Source organism: Nicotiana attenuata, unplaced genomic scaffold (assembly GCF_001879085.1).
Source record: "Nicotiana attenuata strain UT unplaced genomic scaffold, NIATTr2, whole genome shotgun sequence".
NCBI classification, from domain to species: domain Eukaryota; kingdom Viridiplantae; phylum Streptophyta; class Magnoliopsida; order Solanales; family Solanaceae; genus Nicotiana; species Nicotiana attenuata.
In genome coordinates this window covers 102,096-120,796 of record NW_017672036.1, presented here as the reverse complement: position 1 = coordinate 120,796, position 18,701 = coordinate 102,096, and the positions used below count along the sequence as shown (strand labels likewise).

At 38.2% G+C, this 18,701-nt stretch overlaps 2 protein-coding genes across 4 annotated transcripts; one reads left to right on the top strand and one right to left on the bottom strand.

Moving 5' to 3' along the window:
* The first annotated feature begins 5,931 nt into the window (after nucleotides 1-5,931).
* On the top strand, nucleotides 5,932-8,831 carry LOC109211460 (SKI family transcriptional corepressor 2-like). Its single transcript, XM_019374993.1, has 3 exons — nucleotides 5,932-6,284; nucleotides 8,020-8,132; nucleotides 8,482-8,831. Exons 1-3 carry the CDS (start codon nucleotides 6,034-6,036, stop codon nucleotides 8,607-8,609), a joined length of 492 nt encoding a protein of 163 aa, XP_019230538.1. The 5' UTR covers nucleotides 5,932-6,033; the 3' UTR covers nucleotides 8,610-8,831.
* A 147-nt stretch (nucleotides 8,832-8,978) lies between these two features.
* Nucleotides 8,979-16,916, bottom strand: LOC109211459 (cyclin-C1-2-like). Of its 3 annotated transcripts, none has more exons than XM_019374989.1 (10): nucleotides 16,753-16,916; nucleotides 16,557-16,681; nucleotides 15,672-15,711; nucleotides 15,104-15,148; nucleotides 14,110-14,228; nucleotides 13,872-13,986; nucleotides 10,573-10,617; nucleotides 10,276-10,423; nucleotides 9,586-9,683; nucleotides 8,979-9,489 (listed from the first exon to the last, which is right to left on the bottom strand). In XM_019374989.1, exons 1-10 carry the CDS (start codon nucleotides 16,782-16,784, stop codon nucleotides 9,483-9,485), a joined length of 774 nt encoding a protein of 257 aa, XP_019230534.1. In that variant the 5' UTR covers nucleotides 16,785-16,916; the 3' UTR covers nucleotides 8,979-9,482. The 3 variants fall into 3 exon arrangements, with proteins under 3 accessions (XP_019230534.1, XP_019230535.1, XP_019230537.1); XM_019374990.1 differs by having other exon boundaries at nucleotides 16,557-16,663; nucleotides 16,753-16,914; XM_019374992.1 differs by lacking the exons at nucleotides 16,557-16,681; nucleotides 16,753-16,916 and adding an exon at nucleotides 16,238-16,390.
* Between the last annotated feature and the right edge of the window lie 1,785 nt (nucleotides 16,917-18,701).

Sequence of the window (18,701 nt, the reverse complement as noted above, 5' to 3'; positions counted from 1 at the left end):
TAGTCAATAGTGAGATAGAACACATATTAAGTAATCATACTTGGGAAATGGTTGATCTTCCTCCAGGAAATAAACCTTTGGATTCTAAGTGGATTTTCAAAAGAAAAATGAAAGTTGATGGTACTATTGACAAATATAAGGCAAGATTGATTTCCAAAGGATTAAGACAACGAGAAGGTTTTGATTACTTTGACACATACTCACTGGTAACGAGAATTACATCTATACGGATGGTAATAGCGTTAGCCACCATGTATGATCTTGAAATCCATCAAATGAATGAGAAAACATCCTTCTTAAATGAAGATTTGGAGGAAGAACTTTATATGGAACAACCTAAAGGGTTTGTGGTTCCTGGAAAAGAAACGAAGGTGTGCAGATTTGTTAGTCTTTTTTTGGACTAAAACAAGCACCCAAATAATGACATATGAAATTTGATCACACAATGGTATCAAATGGTTTTAAAGATTAATGAATAGTAGAAAAGGCACATGAAATATTTGAAATGTGGGGGCGTTTAGCTTATGCATGACACAAGTGAATGTTAGACGTAATGTCTAAATGATATAATTTTTGAACCCCACCAATTCTTAGTGGATATTGATATGATAGTTAGTGAATTCATTACTTGTTCAGTCTTAGTGATGACTAGTGATGAAATTAAAAATTCAAAAATTATTTACGTGCCGTTCCAGAAATGGTTTGTTCTTTCTTGAACATTTATAATGTTTAGCTCTTTTATGAAAGGGCATCATCTGGAAGGCTGTGATTTTTCATGAAAAGTGTGTTTATATATTTTGTATAAACATGACCGTTCATGAACAAATGTATTAATACGTTGGTCTATAATGAGGTGAACCAACCGATGAACATGACCAAAATCCATTCCATGTTGGATTTATTTCATGAATGAAGGTGCTATAATTTGCATATCATGTAGACGTATGAATAAATAGCATACAAATGCTTGAAAATGGCAGAATAATTGTGAAATATGTTATATAGTAAAAGGTTGTGGCCATAACTGATGCCAATCTTTCCAGCCGTTGATCTGATATGCAATCGAAAGTCGAGAAGTATTAGTCTACGACATAAGAAAGGTTGCATTGAAATTTCATGATTATGAAACGAGTTTTGAAGTATTTGAAATATACTCCAAATGATGTTTTGCACTATAATAAGTATCCCACGATAATAGAGGGGTATAGTGATGCAAATTAGATCACCGGTTCAATCGATTCTAAACAGTCGGTGGAGGAGCGATGTCTTGGAAATCGCCCAAACAAATGTGCATTGACCACTCTACAGTGGAGGCTGAGTTTATAACCTCAGACATGCCCGGTGAAGAAGCTGAATGACTCCGAAATTTCTTGGAAGATATTCCATTTTGGCCCAAACCATTGGCACCTATATGTATAAATTGTGTTATTCAAGCGGCAATACGCAGGGTAGGGAGCGTTATGTAAAACGGAAAATCTCGTCACATTCGACGGAGATACAATACCGTTAGACAACTACTCTCTAGTGGTGTTATCACGATTGACTATGTAAAATAAAGAGATAACGTGTCGGATCCACTTACAAAAGGCCTATCTAGAGAGACAATTGAAAGATCATCGAAGGGAATGGAGCTAAGGCCTAGGAGAAGTCATCATGGCGGTAACTCTACTGTTACATCCCATGTTTTCGTACGTGAGAGTACGTCGTAAGCCAATTGATGTAAGCTCGGAAATGAGATCATTTTTTAAAGTACATAAAGTAAGTTCATCATGTAATCTTGGAGGTTATAAATCTTTAAGATCATGAATAACAAGTACCAAAAGGGTTGGAAAGCTTAGACGCTAAACGAATTGAATAAAATAAATTTTGTCGAAAGTCAACAAGTTTGGAATGTTATAACATATACTTTTAGGGTGAGACTAGGGTAATTAACATGATGAGGAGGTTAAGTTATCAGTTATTTTAGTCGTATGATAGTCGTGTGTTATGTTTTTAAGTCAAGCAAGTTGTGGAACAAAAAGTTGGCAAAGGTCATCACAAGTTGCATTCATAATGTGCTGAAATTTAGGTCAAATGTACTGCACTTTTATCCCAATATAATTGGAATCAAGGGATGATATACATATCAAATTGAATATCTATGAGTCTAGTTTCTAACTCATTAAACCGTTTTTCAATACGATCTCGGAGTATAGAGATATTCGCATTTTTGCGAGACTGCGCAGATTAGTAGGTGACAAGTAGGCTAAGAGGGTACTTTTAATGGATTATCGACTAATTTATTTCAACCATCTTTCAGACCTTGAAAACCAAATTGAACCCCTGCAACTCCTCCCCAAAAATTCCATACAAACCCTAGGGTATTTCGGGTGTTACGACGTGATTCTAGTGCTGAAAAGTCCGGACAGCTTGCTAGTTTCTCTTTCTCCTTCTTGTAGCCGCGTTGAGGAACTGATTTTTGATGAAGAAGGACCACGTTTCGTGGTTTATACTCAGTTCAAGGTAAGGTTATGCTTCTCCTTCCATTATCTATGCGTTTGCGAGTTGTAACTCGATCGTAAAGAATAGACCTAGCGAGTTTCGAAAGAGTGGTATTTTGTTTGTTCTTGTGTCATGGTTGGCTGGTTGTGAACCTATTTTTAAGTTGAATTCATAGTTGGTTTATTGGATAAGAGGTATAATTATGTACTTTTGATTGTGTTTCTCAATTTGAAAAAAAAAGACAAGTCGAAATGTGTTTAAGTAAACTGAAAAATTAATGTTGAGTTGCTGAACTTGTGGGACTGTTTTGTGGGCTGTTTCGTATTGCTATTGGGTTGTCTCTTTTGATACTATTTTTATGGAGTTGAGAGGAGGAAGGGTGTGGAGAAACACCACATAATGGTAGGGTTGTTTGCTGGTCGTTCGTCGTAATATTTTCGGATTGTTTGACACTATTATGGTTGTCGTGTTGTGTATGAAGTGATAGGGGTATGTTGGGCTGTTTGGTGATTGTTTTGACTTGTGTGAAGTCATATATAGGGGAGGTGCTGTCCGTTTCATCGTAAAATAGGTTGTGGTCGATACATAATAGTTACGACGCTTAAACGATAATGATAGTGTCATTTCTCTTATTGTAGACTAAAGAGTCGTGGCATTTGCATAGCTTGAGGTTAGGCAGTACATATACAAGGTATGTGAGGCTATCCCTTTCCTTCTTTTGCATGAATTCGATTGTACATAATGCAATGAACGAGCTTCCAAAGGTACTTTACTCTTAGAAGCTAGCAGTACTTACATTGTTTCCCTTCTTATGGAACAATTGATGTTGAGGTTGCTTCTCTTATTCTTATGTTATCAATGTTGTTGGTACTTCCTGATTCTTATAAGATTCTTGATGAAGAGTTATTCCTAATAACGTGTACGGAGAATATCGACCTTACGTCACTCCGAAAGGTTCAAAATATGATTCCAATGAGTCCTACATGCATTATATATATGTATCTTACTCTACCGAGCCGCGCTATAGTAGGCCGGGTACGGCACCTATTGTACAACCACTGATCAGTTGGATTTACCAAGCTCCACGTGGCCGGGTACGATTCTACCGAGCCTTATGAGTGGCCGGGTACATTTTTACCGAGTCCTCTTTGAGGCCGGTACGATATGACGATAATGATGCCCACAGAGGCGAATGTTTTTAAAAGTTTATGTATATATATGTATTATGCATTTCATATCAGTAGACCCAGAGGCACTCAAATGTTACAGGTTGTATCTCCTCTATCTCTCTTTACATTATTGTTCTTGTTTATGCTTTCCTGTCTTACATACTCGGTACTTTATTCGTACTGACGTCCTTTTTGCCTGGGGACACTGCGTTTCATGCGCGCAGGTCCCGATTGATAGGTTGACAGTCCTCCAAGTAGGCTATCAGCTCAGCGGAAGTGTTGGTGCACTCCACTTGCTCCGGAGTTGCCTATTTGGTCAATATGCTTTGGATAGGTATTGATTGGTATGGCGGGGCCCTGTCCCGACCTTTATGATTTTATGTACTCTTAGAGGTTGTAGACAGATGTCAGGTGTATGGATACTTGTATGGCCTTGTCGGCCTATGTTTTGAGTTTACAAATGGTCATGTCGGCCTTATAGGCCCGTATGTCACATGTATAAGTTTTTATATCATGTTGGGTCTTCATATGTGGAGTATTCCCTTATGTTTTATTCTTGTTATCTCATGACGGGTTTTCTGGCTCATTTACCCATGATAGTATGATAAGAAAGATACGCTACGTTGGTACTCAGTTGAGTAAGGCACCGGGTGCCTGTCGCGGCCTTCGGTTTGGGTCGTGACATCTACCTAGCAGACTGGAGATCCCAAGAGCTAGGTTCAAAGAGATCAAACAAAGTTATGAATGACGATTCAACATTGTCAAATAACTCAACCCATTCTCGTGATGAAGACAATGTTCAGAAATCAAGGTAAAACATTAAGGCTTTTTGATGAGTCAATAAAGCTTAAAGCTTTTTAATAATTTTCTAAGTCTGGCAGGATATGACCAGATAGTGTGTCTATAAGATTATACATTTAAAAATCACCTATGTGAGTGTGAAGTGTAAGCCGCTTTAAGGGGAATGAAAGTAAAGGCCTCTTCTCTAAGCACTCATAAAACGAGGCGGTGTTCATGGCTGAAACGAACACAACCGTGAGAACCAAAGACGGTTAAGGATTGATTGTGTGACTTATGGTTACACCAAAACTCGACGGTTCAAAGATATCAAATCTACCAATTGACCGAGTATATCCGACATAAGTTCGCTACAGAAAGTTCAAAGGGAAACCTACTTATTCAGATGCGATTAATCCTTACTTGCGAATCACACAGTATTTTCATGCATGTTTTTTCACATATGTCCATTCCCCATTCATGTGGGGTATTGTTGCACTTTTATTAAAAGGGTGTGAATGGAAAATGGAAGAGGCACCTTTTTTATTGCACCTCTCCATATCACCCATTTGTCTATAAATTTAGAGGCTTGGCCTCATTTTTCAAACATGGAAAATCTGAAAACTTCTCCCCTCCTTTCTATATTGTTGCATTATTTTCCAAATAAATATAAGTGTCAAGTGTGATTTGCTCTGTTTGTTGAGTTCGCTGAACTTCTATGATTTGTAATGCCGCTATCACAGAATAGCTATTCCGTTCTATCCTGGGAGGAATTAATCCGTATACCTTGGGCAACTGTGAGGGGATTAAATTCCTTAAGGGCACAGTGCGAATTCAGTGAGCTCGGAATTATTTTACGATTTGTTTATTGAACTAACATTTTTGCTTCTCTTATTTTCTGATTTTGAACGCAGTAATACCAACAATCCTCCCGATCATTGGGGAATCTTCGAATTCAGAGACCACAAAAACTCAACATCTTTTTCATTTATAAGTAGCATATAAAAAAGAGGATTCTGGGCGTCTTGGTATTGAAACCGCTTAAACCGTAATCGTTGCCTTGACTAGAAAAGTGGGCGACGAGAATAGCTCTTCTAGCATCAGCATGGATTGACGAGAGACTATGGCTACTTTTTCACGAACTTTCAAACATTACTTCTCAAAAATCAGTTCAAAAAGTGGCAAGCCTATACCGCCATACAATTTTTACTAAGACGAATGGGGTAGGGCATTTCTCATGCGGGCCAACCCGCTGAAGAGCTAGTCCAGTCTAGAGTAAGACCTCAGTATAGTGGGGCATGTACCCAGACAATCATCTTAGGATGCTATTTGGAGATTAACAATACTTATTTGTCCTGAAATTTTAAACTAAAAATCTTAACTTGAGGATAATTCAGGACATTTTTATCTTGCAAATTTAAATTGAAAACTGAAAATCACGACACACCACACACTGGCAAATTCTTAAATAGCAGCCTTTAGAGTGGCTACCTGGTGTCATTTCTACCAGTATATTTGGGCTTTGATTGTGTAGCCCAGCCACGGGGCCCAATACCTTGACCCGAAATAAGGAAGAAGCATAGCGGAGTACAGCACCAAGCCATCAATGGAGAAAAATTCTTCAGCCGGTGCCAATCCATGGAGTCATCATCCGCCTCATCATCATCATCATCATCACTTTCAGATATTACATAGTTGTCCATTACACAGCCACATGTTGCAGCGGAACAATCATATTCCAACATGCCCACTTTTCACTCCTTTTCCGCAAAACCCTGAACAGATTCCACTTGCTATATTGCCGGACGATTTGAAGCCGCAGATTTCTGAGCCTAATGGAAATTTTACTGACTCGAGGTAACTTTTCCCCTATGTCCTTTTGTTCTTCAATGATGAATTTAATGCTTCGTTGTTCTCTGATTGAAATTGAGCCTATCTGAAGATTGAGTTTTTTTTTTTTTGCACGGCAGGAAATTAAGTTGTCTGTGTTTCTGGTGGTGCTAGTGAAGTAGTAGTTGCTACACATTGTACTTGATTGTGATTATCTTAGTAATGCTATTAGTATTATACTGATTATAAGTTTACTAATTGGCAGGGGCGGAGCTAGAGTGTCGGAATGGGTTCTGCCGAACCCAGTAGCTTTGAATTCGAACCTTGTTTATGTCTTAAAAGTCCATTCATTATGTATAAACTATTAATTTAGAACCCAGCAACTTAAAATGATTAGACTCCCGAACCCATGAGCTTGAAGTCTTGGCTTCGCCTCTGCTAATTGGTAGTGTTTTTACCTCATTTAATCACGAGTTTATTTATACCACAAGTTTTAACATGAGTACTACTGTATATGCAATGTTGTTTAGAGACTAGAAGTTGAGATGTTTCATGGCTACCTTTAGTAGGAAGAGTCTAAAAGTGTTGGATACATTTTTCTCCAAACAAGGAATTTTTCTACTTGTGTATGGGAAGAACCAATTTTGTTGCAGCTGTAATTAAGTGGCGCTTCAGTGATAGTGATGGTATTGTGACAATACATGTAGGTAACTTAAATGTTCGTCGATGTGCAAATTTGATCATCTAACATAAGTACTCACTCTTTCTGATTCTTGTTTTTCCTAGTAAGCAAGAAAAGAACTATAATCTTCTGTTAGTTAATGTTATCATAAGCTTATGTTTGCTTACCCACTGACAGAGAACCTCTGCCACCCTAGGGTGCAGAATGTTGCCTTTTGATGGTGCACTATTTTGTACGTTTATCTTCTTCTTTTTTTAACCTCAGTAGCTAATGTCAGTTAGAGAGCAGTTAGATATAACAAACAGTTTGTAGAGATCTCAGATGAAAAAGTAGAGATATGTAGGAGTCCCCTCTGGCTTCCTTCCGTTCCTCTTCCATTGTCCTGAAGAGTCTTTACACCTGTTCTTTTCCACTTCCATACCCAATTTCTTGGTCAGGCCCTCATCCACTCTATCACCCGCTAAATCATTCTTCTTTATCTATAAACTCTCTGGGAGTCCTACATCCTCTTACTGAATGCAGCCATCTCCAAGCGAACCTAATTTTCTCCTCCCCTTAATAGAACATCTTAAAGTCCATTCCACGTTTCAAAAAGTCCTCTCAACTTCAGAATTGCACATGCTCGGGGTGGCTGCATATGTTAATCTTGAGTTGGTTTGGGCTGAATATGGTGATTGGCTATCAAGGAATAGGTGCATGTACAAACTATGCTGCCGAATAGTGATATCTCTTCAACTTCCGTTATATTAAGAAAATTGGAAAGAAAGGGGAGTTTGTCCATCCTAAACACTGAGAAGTACTACCTGATCCAACTTTTCTGTGTCTTCAGTTTTATTCTTGAAAAAGAGGTGAAGGTTTTTGGAATCAAGTAGGTGTTGTAGACAATGAGCCTAAACCTCACTGGCATCAGTGGCATGATCCCTTTCTTGTATCCATTTGAAACAGTGCTTTTGAGATCATGAGATGTTAATGTTGTGTTAGAGCAGTCTATTTCAAGGCTTTTACTTTTACCCTGTAGATTTTAACTAATTCTGTTGCTTTTCCTTATAGAAAACTAATTCTGTTGTTTTTCATCTGAAGAATGATGCAAGACGAAGATCAGGACTTAGAAGATGAAGAGGAGGAGCCTATGTTTTTCCTTACAGATGAATGGAGGGATTTCTTTGCTAAATCTGAAGCTAAAAGGAGACTAGGTGATAATTATACTCCTTCCCATTTAGCTGTACTACTTTCGCGAGCAGAGGCGGATCTAGGATTTCTAGTACATGGGTGCACTACTAATAAAAAGAGAAAAAAATATATCAAGTGGGAATTGATCCCTCTTCCTCTTGGTAAATAACTCAACTTTCAACCAAGTGCACCATTCAACCTTCTTGGAGCATGGGTGCCAACAGTTAAATTATACCAATTTTAAAAAATATGTACATAAAATATTTAATTTAGTGAAGAGACCATGGATTCACGTGCCCCGCATTTACCCTATGAATCCGCCCCTGTTCGCGAGAGGTAAATAGTTGACTAATGTATTTGATTGATATGCAGCCAAAAAACAAGCTAAGAAGAAAGCGAAGAGTAAGAACGCTGATGGGAATACACCAGCACCAGCGGCTGATTGTAACGCGAAGATTGAATCTGCTACATGTCCGGAGGTCAAGTCCGAGAATGAGTAATGAAAAAGTCCTTCCATGATGATGCACATTACATACAACAGGGATAAGCCTTTTTGTAGTTTTGAGAGTAAATGTCAAAATATTTTTGATTCTAAATCTCAACTATCACCTGGAGAGGCAGCCCGAAGCTGATGTAATATGCACTTCTCGATTGTTATTCCTTGTAATTGTGCATTTTAAGGAATATTATCATGACTTGCTTGATTGAGGCACCTTTTCATATTTCTTGTTAGTTGCAGTTGCTTTCATCCCAGAGCTATTTTCAAATTTTTGCTTAGTTTTTGGTTATCCACAACACTAAAACAACAGAGCAAGGAAGCCACCTTTTCTTCCAAGTATTTTTTAACTTTAAATCATGACAAAACTATGAATAGTTGAGTGCTTGTGTCTTCGAAAAGGTGCCAAACTTTACACTGGAAATGTCGTCTATTCTTTGTTAACTAGTAAATGCAAAGGAACTTAAAGATGTCATACAGGTCAAGTAACACACATTACTGAGTTTAATATTTTCATGCCTTTTACCTTAAGGTGGCGTTACATAAAATCCGACTTATTCCTATTACATGCGGTTGCTGGTCCAAAGCTGCCACACCTTATTTCCTTTTCGTTTCCTCGAGCAATCATGCAGGGGTGAGTTTTGGGCGGATTTTGTGAGTTCCACTTAACCCATTGCCTCCACCTCAACTATGTATACATATGCAAAAAAAAAAAAAAAAAAAAAGGATACATATAATAAGATCACACTTATTTTGAACCCACTGAATTTGCCTCTATAATCAAGCTTGTCATTTAACAATGACGATGCTTGACGTCCCACTCTTGAATCTCTTAATTGGAAGTTGCATTGAAAGCTGTTGGCCATTGTGCAATTGTTTAACACCTGGGTCGAAAAAAGAAAACAAGTTTTACATAAGGGACCTGGAGACAAAAATGGTGAGATAACGGGAGGCTAGGTCACTGCCACAGTATCAATTACCTTCCAGCTAGCTTGCTCATTGCAGCATTTACCCTCTCATCTGAGATCGATTTATGGCTGTCATAAAAATCTAGTATCTCCATTGCTATATTTTTCACCTGTCAACGTTGAGAAACTGGTTAAACAATGATGCTAGGACGAAACTTCATCTAGGATAGTCAATCTCCAAGCGGTTTAAAACTCGTCGGAACATGGCAGGTTGTTTGGGCAACAATCTGATTATCATATCATGTATCAATGCCTTTGAGACATTTTGCATCACATTCACCTAAACACCAGATGTAAATCATTTTGACCAAAAGTGTGACAGATCAAGTTTTATTTAACCATAGACTATCTTATCAACCTGTTTCACCACCCACATTTGACATAACGAAGTACATATGACATGAAGCAAGTTCTAGGAGTTGAGAAAATCCTAAAACAATATAGAACTAAATCAATCCTCTCTATCTTCCTTATGGTGACAAAAATACATCTCTACATGACAAGTAAATTATGAAAACTTGGGTAGAAAACAATGTCAATTCACGTATCAAGAAAAAATAAAATAAGATAATGTCATGTCAAGCTAAAGGTTATCCGTATCAACTTTGTAATATAGGAATCTGATTTTTAAGAGATAGTCTACGATGGTCTTTCCTGGTTATATTTCAAAACACAGGCGCAGATTTGAGTTTGCATACATACCACATTCATATCAACTCGAAGTTCCTCAAACCAGGCAGTAGTTTCTTTATCTTTCAGCACACTTGCAATATATATGCAGGCTAAAGCAATCAAATGTGGCGGATGTATGAGAATTAGGTCCATCTTATAGGTGTCATTTACAAGTCCCCTGGAATTTAAGTAGAATTCCAGACTTATCAAAACAAAACAAGAAGGTAGATTTTTGGAAATATCTATTATGGGACGTCATATTTTGCATAATCTGGTGAATTTCACAACTGGAAATCAAAGATATGAAGGCCCCTGAAAGTTTCTTACCAAGTCAATTGAGTTGTATCGCTCATGCCGGCATCCTGAAGGAACCTGCCAATTGAGTTAAAAATCAAGTTATACTGAGAAAAATTGATCATCTACACAAGGAAGATTATAATTTGATTGCTTGGAGACTGCAAAAAACACCTAACACACAACTATCTACTCTAGTCTTATCATTCATATCCAGAACTCCTTCATTAGTGAAATAGTGAAAATACATGAACCAAGTTTAAGATTCTATTTTTCTGCTGCATGTTAGGGGTGCAAACTGTGGCCTGAGAAAGCATACTTAAATGCGGAGACCAATTACTATTACGGAAGTACGGAAACCTTCAGCAATAATTTGCTTTAGGCATGGGGAGAGGAATAAAATTCTTCTTCTCAAGAGGAGGGGGAAAGAGGGTTATCGGGAATCATTTGGCAAACGGATTGTGACGACCCGGCCCGTCGTCACGTGAGTTACCGCCCCGTTTCCCCCATTTTCTGCTTCTTCATGCTTCATTATAAGAGTCTTGTGTGAACGAGTTGATTTGGATTTGGTTTTAGAAGGAAATGAGATACTTAGTCTCTTTAAGGAAGGTTTGTCTTGGAAAAGTCAACCGGATGTTGACTTATGAGTTAGAAGCCTCAGATATGATTTCCGGTGATTCGGTTAGCTTCGGGGGATGATTTGTGACTTAGGAGCGTGATCGGAAGTGATTTTGGAGGTCCGGTGTAGAATTAGGCTTGAATTGGCGAAGTTAGTATTTTGGCGAATTCCGGTTGATAGGTGAGATTTTGATCCGAGGGTCGGAATGGAACTCCGAGAGTTGCTGTAGCTTCGTTAGGTGACTTGAGATGTGTGCGCAAAATTTCAGGTTATTCGGAGGTGTTTTGGTCGGGTTTTTGATCGAATGCGTATTTCGAAAGTTTTAGAAGAACTTAGGCTTGAATCCGATGTAATTTGATGGTTTTGGTGTTGTTTGTGGTGTTTGATGATTGGAGCACGTTTGAATGGTGTTTTAGGATGGATTGACACTTTTGGTTGAGGTCCCGGGGGCCTCGGGGTGATTTCGGATGATCATCGGGATGAATTTGGACTTGTAGCACTGCTGATAGTTGCTGGTATCTGGTATTTCCGCATCTGCGGAAAAGGGGCCGCAGATGCGGAGACAGGAACGTAGGTGCGGATTTTGGCCATTTGGACGATTTCCGCAGGTGCGGAGTCCGCAGATGCGGATAATGACCGCAGAAGCGATCCGCGTATCTGAAGGAACTTCCGCAGAAGCGGATGATGGTCCGCATAAGCGGCGTCCGCAGAAGCGGATATAGACCGCAGAAGCGGTCCAGGCGGTTAAGTAAAGAACCACAGAAGCGGAATAATTCCGCAGAAGCGGGAACCGCAAATGCGGTAATCGGATCGCAGAAGCGAAAATAAGGTCTGGGCAGAAGGGTTTAAAATTAATATTTCATCCGCGAGCTAAGGTATTTTTCCACCATTTTTGAGCAACCTTAAGAGCTTTTGGACGGAAATTGAAGGTGATTTCGACTGAGTGTGATTGGAGGTGAGTTCTATGACCTAAATACATGATTTAATGGTAGAATGAAATACATGAAAATTCATCAAAAGGGGGAAAAGCTAGGGCTTGGAATTTGATATTTCAAAGTGGGTTTTGATGGGTCATTTGAGCTCGGATTTGGGAGTTTTTGGTATGTATAGACTCGTGGCGAGATAAGGAATCTGATGATGTTAAATTTTCTGATTTTCGAGAAGTGGGCCCGGAGCTCGGGTTTTGCAAATTTCGTGAATTTCGATATTTTTCGAGTCTTTTCGATTGGGTTATGTTCCCTTAGCCTATTGTAACGTATTCGTTGTGGTTTTGATCAAATTCGACGCGCGAGGAGGTCGATTTGCGAGGCAAGGGCATAGCGAGCTAGGATTTTGGCCGGCTTGAGGTGAGTAATGATAGTAAATGATATCCTGAGGGGTTTGAAACCCCGAATTTGCACAACGTAGTGCTATATTGAGGTGAAACAAGCGCTTACTGGCGAGCGCGGGATTGTTTACTACTGGGGATCGTGACTTGGTCCGTCCCGTTTGATATATTACCGCGTATTTGACTGAGCTGTTTTGTTTATCATCATGATTTGGGCTTATTGCCATACTTTGGGCTTAATGCCGACTACTTGAATCCTTCGGGGATTGTTATCACTGTTTCCTCACTGTTTTGATATAATACTTGAACTCAGTCCTAATGATTATACTGTTTTACAAACTCAGCCGCTTTAGCTGAATTTTTGAGACTTTAATGATATTTCACTGTCGTTTGGGCTGAGAACTATTATTTTATTGATGCCCGAGGGGCTTATGATGTTTCTGGACCGAGTGAGGCTTTCAGGCCTCGAGTGTTATGTGAGGAGGCTTTCAGGCCTCGAGTGTTATGTGAGGAGGCTTTCAGGCCTCGGGTGTGATATGAGAAGGCTTTTAGGCCTTATGTTGATATAGCGCTTGGGCTGTAAGGGGCCCCTCCGGAGTCTGCACACCCACAGTGAGCGCGGGTACCCATGTGATATGAGAGTGAGCCCGAGGGGCTGATACTGTTCTGAGCGATTGATACTGGGCCCGAGGGGCAGATTTCTACTCACTATTTACTGGTTGTTTTACCTGTTTTACCTCTCTTTAAAAAAATGAGATTTCATTCGACTCTTTACGGATTTTTACTGCGTTAATGATTTACTGCCTGATATAGAATTGCCTTGTGCTGTTATGTGTTTTCTTACCTTCAGTTATTATTTATTATTATTGCTCATTGGGTCGGAGTACTCACATTACTCCCTGCACCATGCGTGCAGATTCAGGCATAGCAGAGTCCGCACCTGAGCACTGATATTCTTCACGGACCAGGCAGCGAGTTGGAGCTCCGAGGTAGCTGTTGACGTCCGCAGCCCCTTGACTCCCCTATTTTATGTTATTTCAGTTCCTTCAGACTACTATTTCAGATATTCTATTTCTTAGACTTATAGCAACTCTGTAGTAGCTCATGACTTGTGACACCCCGGTTTGGGCTGTGTCGGGATGGTACCCTTTGCTATTATCGCTGTTTTCGCTTTTATAACTATTTTATACGCGTTTTGGATTTATTAATGTTGAGAAATTGTTAAAAGAAGTGTTTCCGTTGTTCTGGCTGGCCTTGTCTTCACAAGAGGCGCCATCACGGCCGGGTTTGGGATTTGGGCCGTGACACGGATGGTGATAGATTAAGCTCCCAAGCAATATAATTTTTTCTTGTTTTGAATGTTAAGATAATCTACAAGATACTTACTGTGATAATGAACGATATGGATGATATACAACTAAATAATAGTTTAGGGCTTCCAAAACTTTCATCTCCATGTCAAGTATGTCTTTTATTTCATACTTATACTTCTCATCCGAATCTGCATAAGCAAATCAGTAAAATCAACATCTTGTATTACAAATTAACTAAATTCAGTATTCCGTGTAGTAACAATAGGATACCATAATAAGTACTTGGTTATTGTAATCACAGTGGTACTTACATAATTTCTTGATGTAAAATACAAGAAGTCGGGCCTGCACAGTGCTTTCTTCTGCTTTTGATGCCAAATACAAGCAAGTTGGAGCAACCAGACGAGGATCATACTCGGTCATACTTCTCCTACGGACAAGAAAACAGATGATTAGAGAGAATGGTTCAAGGTGAAGCAATAGTAGGCCCCTAGAATATAAGTGCGACTTTAAAGGTTTCAATTTTGAAATGGAAAGGATATAGAGGCCAAATTAGAGAATTCTCCTTCCAATTAGAATGACTTGGTCCTGGATTGCTATTGCAAGAAACAGTTAACACATGGATTCAAAATACAAATAAACAATTGGTCCAACTTTTTTAAGATAACTTTTTGTAACATAGGAAAGTATATCACTTCTTCACGGTTTGTCATTCATGTGCATAAGTGATATATCGTACACATATCTCCATTTTCTGTAAGAATAGCTAAAGTGGTCCATCCAATAACCTTTCTGAATCAGCTTATTTATTTAGTTTACTTAATTTGCTTCAGGATATAAAGTCATTTTCGATAATGTGTTTCTGCCAGAATATAATGAATCACGATTTGAGTGGCTGCAGCTGGTGATTGCGTATATCTGTGAGGAAATGCTTAGGAGAAGTGACTCTTCAGACGCTCTCTCACTGACCGCACTGAGTTTCCTCCGCCAGTTCAGCACTGAGTTTTTCCATTAAGTTCTACATTTTGTTCGCAGGACTAATTCGCTTTTCCTCTTTTATGATCCATTTAAGCAAGCCAAAGAATGCGCGGTATCTTTAAGAACCATTAGCTGATCAAAATTTCATTGGTTTAAAGCAATATGGATTTGTGGCATGTTGGTGGCTTGTTGAGTTAAAACATATATGTAGCTTACCTTCACAGGGACACCCTGAAGGTACAATGAATAGTGTACTTTCCTGATTAGGTAAATGATTTACAATGAATAGCGTAATGTCCTCCTAATATCAGGGATAGCACGATATACCTGACATATACGCGTCTCATGTACGTAACTGCGGTAGCAACAACCCTGTAAATTAACCACATATTAGATATCTAGATTGCTGGAAGCAGCAACAAGGGTGTTTTGCATTATTCAGTTTCATGCTTATTTTGAGCTGTCGCTAAAATTTCTCCTTGATGAAACATTTAGGATAAAATATCTCTCAGTACCCTTATGTGAAAGTTAAGCAGATACACATAACAAACACTCAGGTGCTTTTTTCTTTTTTCTTTTTTTTGAGAAAGAACACTCAGGTGAAATTCTCCACCTTATTCACATCCAACCAATGGGATAGATAAATTTACACATAAAAATAGAGCAGTATATGTCTTCCTTCAGGAAAATTAGATGTCTAAACAAATATTGATCATGTCTATGGTAACAACATCAAATAAACATGTTTTGCTCAAACCAAATAGCACTGCAATTTTTCAGCTAACAGAGAAAAGTATGCTCGTAAAGAGACAACTATGATGATGAGAGAGAACATAAGAAATGTTTATTACTTATAATAGAAAGTTTTATAAGCAGATGAGCATAGAAAACAGACCTTTGTCGCACTTTCACATTTTGAGCCAATCTTGCAACATCTGCAAGGGAGCAGAGAAATTAACAAGAAGGAAAAAGTTATTTAAGTTGTCAAGTGCAAGTTTATGATTGATAACAAGAAACTGCAAGTCAGCAAAAGATACCAGACATATATACATAAAAGAGAAACAAGTAAAGCAGAATTCTGAGAAATTTGAAGTCATGCAAATATGATGAGGTCCATTAGTGGGATTTCACTGGGTTGTTGTTGTTGTTGTTGTTGCAAATATGATGAGGAAAGGATAAGTGGCACTCAAGTGGTATACAGAAGGTTTCAAACTTTCAATTATTTCTGTAATGTGTAGATATGCCAGACAATTGAATTTAACTGCAAGTACCAGTGTGTACATCAACAAATTTGCCATGTCATGTAGAAAGATGCATATTTTTAGTACAAGATTGATATAGGAACTGAGTGCTAAAAGACCAGTATTACATACTTGGGACAAATATTTTTGTTCTATTGGATTTTTGTTACAAATGTTTCATTGTGATATCACAATAGTTAAGATGAATCAGAACTTTTACATTTCTGTTGCCTAAAATTTCCAATCCCACGGCCACCAGACAGTCTCCTTCAGCAGATATAATAATACAGTATCTGCAATTCTGCATATTGGAACCCTTGCAAATTCAAATTAATTAGAAAAGCTGTATACTTTATGTCAATTTACATTAGTAATTAATCAGAAAAGCTGTATACTTTATGTCAATTTGCATCAGTAAAATCTAATTTAAATAACTCCACACACACACACACACACACACACACACACACACACACACACAACACACACACGCCACGCGCGCGCGCGCACACACCCACACAAAAGATTGTGGGAATTACAATTGGACATATGCAACTTGATGAGCTTGAAATCATCGAGAGTGATTCCTCTATCTTTATCCAGCTGATGTACAACGTCTACTTCTTCAGGATCCAGAAGTTCTTTGCTGCAAACGACGAAAAAACTATTTATTAATTAAAAAAAACAAAGAAATAAGAATGATTGAAGAGGAAATATGGCAAATTTTAGACATACTATTGAGATGAAGTCCAGAAATTGGCAGCCATGTGATGAACTGAGGAACACCCAGAATTGGAAATTGGGTTTTAGCTAACTTTTAACCGGTACGAATTCGACAAGTTATCAGTTATAAATTCACATCAACTAATCGAGGTTGTTTATGAGAGACGAAACAAAACAAAAAAGGAAAAAGAAAAAGAGTCAACGTGAGAGGGAAGGGGACATTTAGCCACTAATTAGACGTGTTTTACTCTTTAGCCACTGTTTAAACTCTATTTACTCTTTAGCCCGTGCTTAATAAATTTTTATCCATCCGGACGAAAATACCCTTGTACTAGACATGGGTGATGTGTAAATATTAAGGACATGGTGTCCTTAACTTTATGAATGCCGTGCAAATATTAAGGACAAAATATCCTATATTTGCACCTTCCATTATTAACTTTAGGACATCATGTCCTTAACTTATATGTGCACTGTAAATATTAAGGACATAACATCCTTAACTTTATGTGTGCAGTATAAATGTTAAGGACATAATGTCCTTAACTTGTATTTGCACCTTATGTTGTTAAACTTTAGGGACCTCATGTCCTTAACTTCATATGTGCAGTGTAAATGTTAGGAACATGGTATCCTTAACTGCATGTATGCAGTGTAAATGTTAAGGACATAGTGCCCTTAACTATATAAGTGATGTGTAAATATTAAGGACATAGTATCCTTAACTTCATGAATGTTGTATAAATATTTAGGACAAACTGTCCTGTATTTGCACCTTCCGTTGTTAAACTTTAGGACATCATGTCCTTAACTTCATATATGTAGTGTAAATATTAAAGACATGGCGTCCTCAACTTCATGTGTACAGTGTAAATGTTAAGGACACCATGTCCTTAATATTTACACAGCACTTACGAAGAAAGGGTAAAAAGATCTTTTTGTATTAATTTTAATAGAGTAGTGGCTATTTTTGCCCAACATTAAAAATACTGGACAAAAATTTAATATCATGTTAAAAAGTGGCTATCCCACGCCATTTTTACTCAACATGAGCTCTCTGATTTGTTGAATGTTGGGCTGAATAACCATCAGTTTGGGATCTTTACATAAATAGCCATGATGGAAATGCTGGAGAATCTGTCTATAGAGAGAGGGGGAAATGCACAAACAACCATTTTTAGGGCTATTGTTTAGGGATTAGCCAGTACTTTTTTATCCTGAAATTTTAAACTAAAAATTTAATTTCAGGTTCACGACATTTGTGTCCCTAAAAATTTAATTGCAAAATTAAAACTCAGAATACTTTAGACTAATTCCTAAATACCAACTCTTTAAAATGGTATCTAGTGTCATTTCTACATAGTGGTATGCATACGGTCAGAATCGGGTTTTCCTAATTTTTGTATGGCTAACCGGAACCGGGGTGGCAGACCAAGGATCGGCCTCGTATTGTATCGAACCATGGTACAAAGATGGATTGCTAAGCTCATGATTCGATGATCGATCGAGATCAACACCAGCCGTGATCGAGATCGAAGCGAGATAGAGACCGAGCGAGATCGAGGAAAGCCTGCTAAACCGAATAACAGAAAGCCGAGATATCCGTGATCGGGCAAGGATCGTGGCGGGAATCTCGGCACGTATCAAGTCAAGGCCGGACATCTAGCCAATCATGGGATTTTCTTCTGTATTTAGAATTGTACCATAAGTAGAATTCCTCTACTATATAAAGGGGGTTCTAATCATTTTGTAATGGTGATATTCACGCATAACAAAGCAATACATTATATTTTCTCTCTTAAGCCCTATTGTTCAGTTCATACTCTTTGTTAGCATACTCTGTTAGTTCGAGGGCGATCTAGCTCAAAGGTCATAACCGCTCATTATATTGGTTTGCTTTATTTTACAGTTAATTTCTAACATTACTTTTTATATTTCTCAGTTTGTGCCAAGTGAAATCG